Below are 4343 nucleotides of genomic sequence, written 5' to 3' on the forward strand. Positions count from 1 at the left end.
TAAAAAAAATGTTGTTTCGGTAGTTTTTTCATAAATTGATATGAAAATGCTGAAACAGCACTTTTTCATAAATCAATATGAAAAAAAAATGCTGAAAATGCATTTTTTTCAATAATTGATACGAAAATGCCATTTCGGCATTTTTTTCTTAGGTTAATATGAAAAAAATATCATTTCAGCAATTTTTTTCATAAATTAATATAAAATGCTGAAACAGCATTTTTTCCTTATTATAAATTTCACAGCTCCCTATGAATGATGGACTCTTGTTACATATATTTATTACATATTCAATATATTGGATGGTATTTTATATGGAATCCCAATTGGAAACATCGAATATTTTGAAATATATATTTCTTATTTTTTATTTCTCTCTTTCTCTTCATGCATTAAAAGAGTACGTAATTTATAGACACATTCTATTAATGTTCAATTATAATGTGAACACGTCTCACGTTTCATTCAATTGCGTGATTTTAATTAGTAGAGTAATGACGAAATTTTTATTTTACACGTAATAAACGATATGCAGCAATGATTTATTTTATCCAAGAGAAAATTTTCTTAAATATAATTTTTCAATACTCGCTTTATTTCAAAATTTAATAATCGAAAGACAAAAGAGAAATATCTAGTAAAATTCTTAACTTTCATAATCCTATTTCTATCATTTATTATAGAAAAAGTATTCACACCTAATCCTTACAAATAAAAGTATAAAACTACAAATAAAAAAAAAAGAAATACGCATCACAAAAGAGATACGTATAACAAACTAAATATATGATTCAAATTTAACCACCAATAGCACGCTTCTTTTGTTTATTAAAAAATTTAGTCTGGCTCTCTCTCCAAAGATCCACAGCAGCTTTTAAATGTTGGAGTGATTCGTTGGTTATCTCGTATATGGTTACACCTAGATTTACTTTAACTTTATTCATGTTTATTTCATAATCTTTTAATTTGCCGCGAACTTCTTTCAAACCTGCTGCCGTCTCATCAAGGTGTCCTCTCATATTCTTTATATCATTGATAGCTTCAGCGGTTAAATCAAAATTCCTTTTACTGGTATTGTCGATATTATAATCTCCGACTTCTACTTGGGCTTCAAAAAGACTTTCAGAGACCACTTTAGTTTTCTGTTGAACCTCTATGATCAGCTTCATAGCATCATCGACCATAGTTCTAAATTCCATTATGGCCTTCTCCAATTTTAATATACGTATTTTGAAGAAATCGGAATTCATAAAAATACTGGGAGTTCTGGAGAATTTATCGATCATGGATTTGACTTCGATTTCGAAAGTGTTATGAACCGTTTTACTTTCTACAAACATTTCACGTAAAGCGTCTCCTGCTTTGTAAAGTAATTCAGAGTAATTTTCAAGGTGACGTGAAGCGCTTGCCCCAGTGTTCTTGTGAGCTGGGCTCATTCTCAGCATGATTGCAAGCGTATTATATGAGTCAACATGCCGTGTAATTTCACCTGGTGCTATTTTCTCAAAATAACAAATTAGTATGCAAATATGATAAACAAAGAAAAGAAAAAAATTTTTTTCTAACCAGGAATTTTGGCTAAACTTATATCCCTGAAAAGGTCAGTTGTACAACTTGTAAATTGTTCGACAACTGGATTATGAACTGGATGAGGTAACTAAATTTGAAAAAAAATGTTTGTCAAAAAAAAAAAAAAAAAAAAAGAATTTTAGGGAAGCTAAAGAAATATTCTATTATTTACATGTGGCATACCGGGAATGAGTATTTTAAGCTGTTCAAATAATATACGAATTAGTAATAGTTTTAATAAAATCAATTAACGATAATGATATTTTTACAACCATATGATTTAGGGATTTCCATTTAGATTCATCTTGCTAATTGAGCCAACATAAAAATAAACAAAACGTATTACATATATAAACCGAACCGATTGCAAAAAAAAAATGCATATATGAATTTTTTGAATTTACCACAAAAACTGTCATTAAAAGTACAATGAAAGTGATGAAAACGCTTTTACGCATTATTTTCTCGTTACAAAAATCCATTAGTTTCATTTTGCTTATACCATCCATTTTCTTCAATTTATTCACTTTATCAGGTTTATCTGGTTTATCCATTTTATCCGATTTATTTTTATTATCCATTTTATCCATTTGTATAAGAGTAAAGTAGTTTGTAAAGCAAAGAGGAAAGTTTTGCTAAATTATTTCTTTTTTTTCGAAAAAAAAGATTGGTATTTATAATGTATTTTCAATAATGATTAGATGGATTATAATCGTATCTTTGCATATAATTAGTACATTTATTGTATTGTTATAGCGAAATAAAGTTTTAATGAAGTGAGAAAACATTTAAATTACATCTTTTTTTTTTATATATAGTTGAACTTAAAATACAGTAAAGATTACTAATTGCTTCATCTAATTATCTAATTATACCTTTATCATTTGAATTTTGATCATCTAAAAGATTACGTATTTTTCATTGTTGCAAATAAATTCTCACATTTTAAAACACAGCAAATATATTAATTATATATTCAAACTTAATTATCGATTAGGTATTAATGGTGAAGAACTTTACGAAAAATATTTCACATGTTTTGTTTCTAAAAATAATTTATTCTCGAACGAATATTTACATAAAAACGTCATTGATTTTCATATGATATTTAAGGAGTTACTACTTATTTGGCAGATCATGAGTACACAATTCCAAAAACTGTCTTTAATGGAAAAAACTCGAAAGGAAACTTAAAACACAATATTTTGATTCTGTTGTTTTATTTATTTCACGCAATTGAACTTTATTATTTATATTGAGGCTTTTATTCACTGTAATTTATCACAAGAAAAAATTGCAAATACAAAATGAGTCACGAAGTACTATATAAGGCAATGCAGTATTATAATATATTGTACGTGAATACATGGGTATATTTTTATCGGATAGATCTATGAATTAACAATTTCTTTGGCAAACCGCAACCTCAATCTCATAAAATCAATAAACTTACTTTCTTATAATAACAAGTTATTATTAGAATTTAGGAGCGCATTTAGCGGCCGTCACATTGCTACGTGATGACTTTTGCCCGTAGTCTCAAAACTCTTGATGTAATGCTTAGACTTTTAAACCTTTACATGAAATACTTTATAATTATAGACTTGGTATACGTGCGCTTGTACGTCTCAAGTTTGATTTTTTTTACGTACTACCATAAGACTGGACATGCAGTACCACATCAATTTCACATATAAATAAGAAAATTTTCTCACACTACACCTTTTCGTTACTTAATACTACAAATACGAATTTCATCATTTTACCATTTATACAAATGAACCAGCAATTTTACCGTATATACAAATGAATCAATTTACCGTAATACATAAAATGAATTTACTTTACGCAAATTGATTATTTTTTTTTTTTTTTTTGACGCGTTACTAATTTTTAAATATGTCACATTTATACGCCATATGATGTAATACAAAAATATAATTACATCAAAAATTTGCAACTTAATGTTTCACTACAACATCATGAAAGTAAATTATTAAACTTCATCATTATAGATCATTGGCTTAATACCATATGAATGATCATCCAAATCATTAATATCCGTTCAAACAACTGATCCAAACTCTAACACAACTTACCCGATTTAAAACTGATTTAGTCTCGGGATATAACTCATTTCTAAAAGAATTAATAAATGAAAAATTTTAATAATAGTTGTTGAATATGATGTTAAATAAATTCATATACTACATATTTAATATGATATTGGATGGGTATTTTATATGGAGATCCAAAAGGGTATCCCGATCGAAACATCAAATATTTTATTTGTTATTGAAATATATATATACATTTCTAATTTTTTTTCCCCCTCTCTTTTTCTTCAGTATAATATTTCTCTGCTTCTTCTCATTGAAGGAGCACGTAATTTATAGACACATCTTATCAAAGGTTCAATTATAATGCACGAAAAAGACACGTTCATTCAATTGCGTGATTTTAATTGGTAGAGTAATGACGAAATTATTATTATATTACACGTAATAAACAATATGTAGCAGTGGTTTATTCTATCCAAGAGAAAATTTCTTAAAATATAATTACTCAATACTCGCTTTATTTCAAAATTACATAATCGAAAGACAAGAGAGAAATATCTAGTAAAATTCTAAACTTTCATAATCCTATTTCTATCATTTGTTATAGAAAAAAGTATTCACACCTCCTCTTCTTCTAATCCTTACAAATAAAAGTATAAAACTATAAATAAAAAAAAAAGAAATACGCATCACAAAAGAGATACGTATCACAAA

General features: G+C 27.0%; 1 protein-coding gene across 1 annotated transcript; it reads right to left on the reverse strand.

The window, feature by feature from the left end:
• Positions 1–797: 797 nt before the first annotated feature.
• On the reverse strand, positions 798–2159 carry OCT59_002723 (uncharacterized protein; the record flags this gene model as incomplete). Its single annotated transcript, XM_066145118.1, has 4 exons — positions 798–1495; positions 1567–1657; positions 1742–1771; positions 1974–2159. The coding sequence occupies 4 exons, from the start codon at positions 2157–2159 to the stop codon at positions 798–800; spliced, it is 1005 nt and encodes a 334-aa protein (XP_065995866.1).
• Positions 2160–4343: the final 2184 nt, after the last annotated feature.

Source organism: Rhizophagus irregularis, chromosome 11 (genome assembly GCF_026210795.1).
Source record: "Rhizophagus irregularis chromosome 11, complete sequence".
NCBI lineage: Eukaryota > Fungi > Glomeromycota > Glomeromycetes > Glomerales > Glomeraceae > Rhizophagus > Rhizophagus irregularis.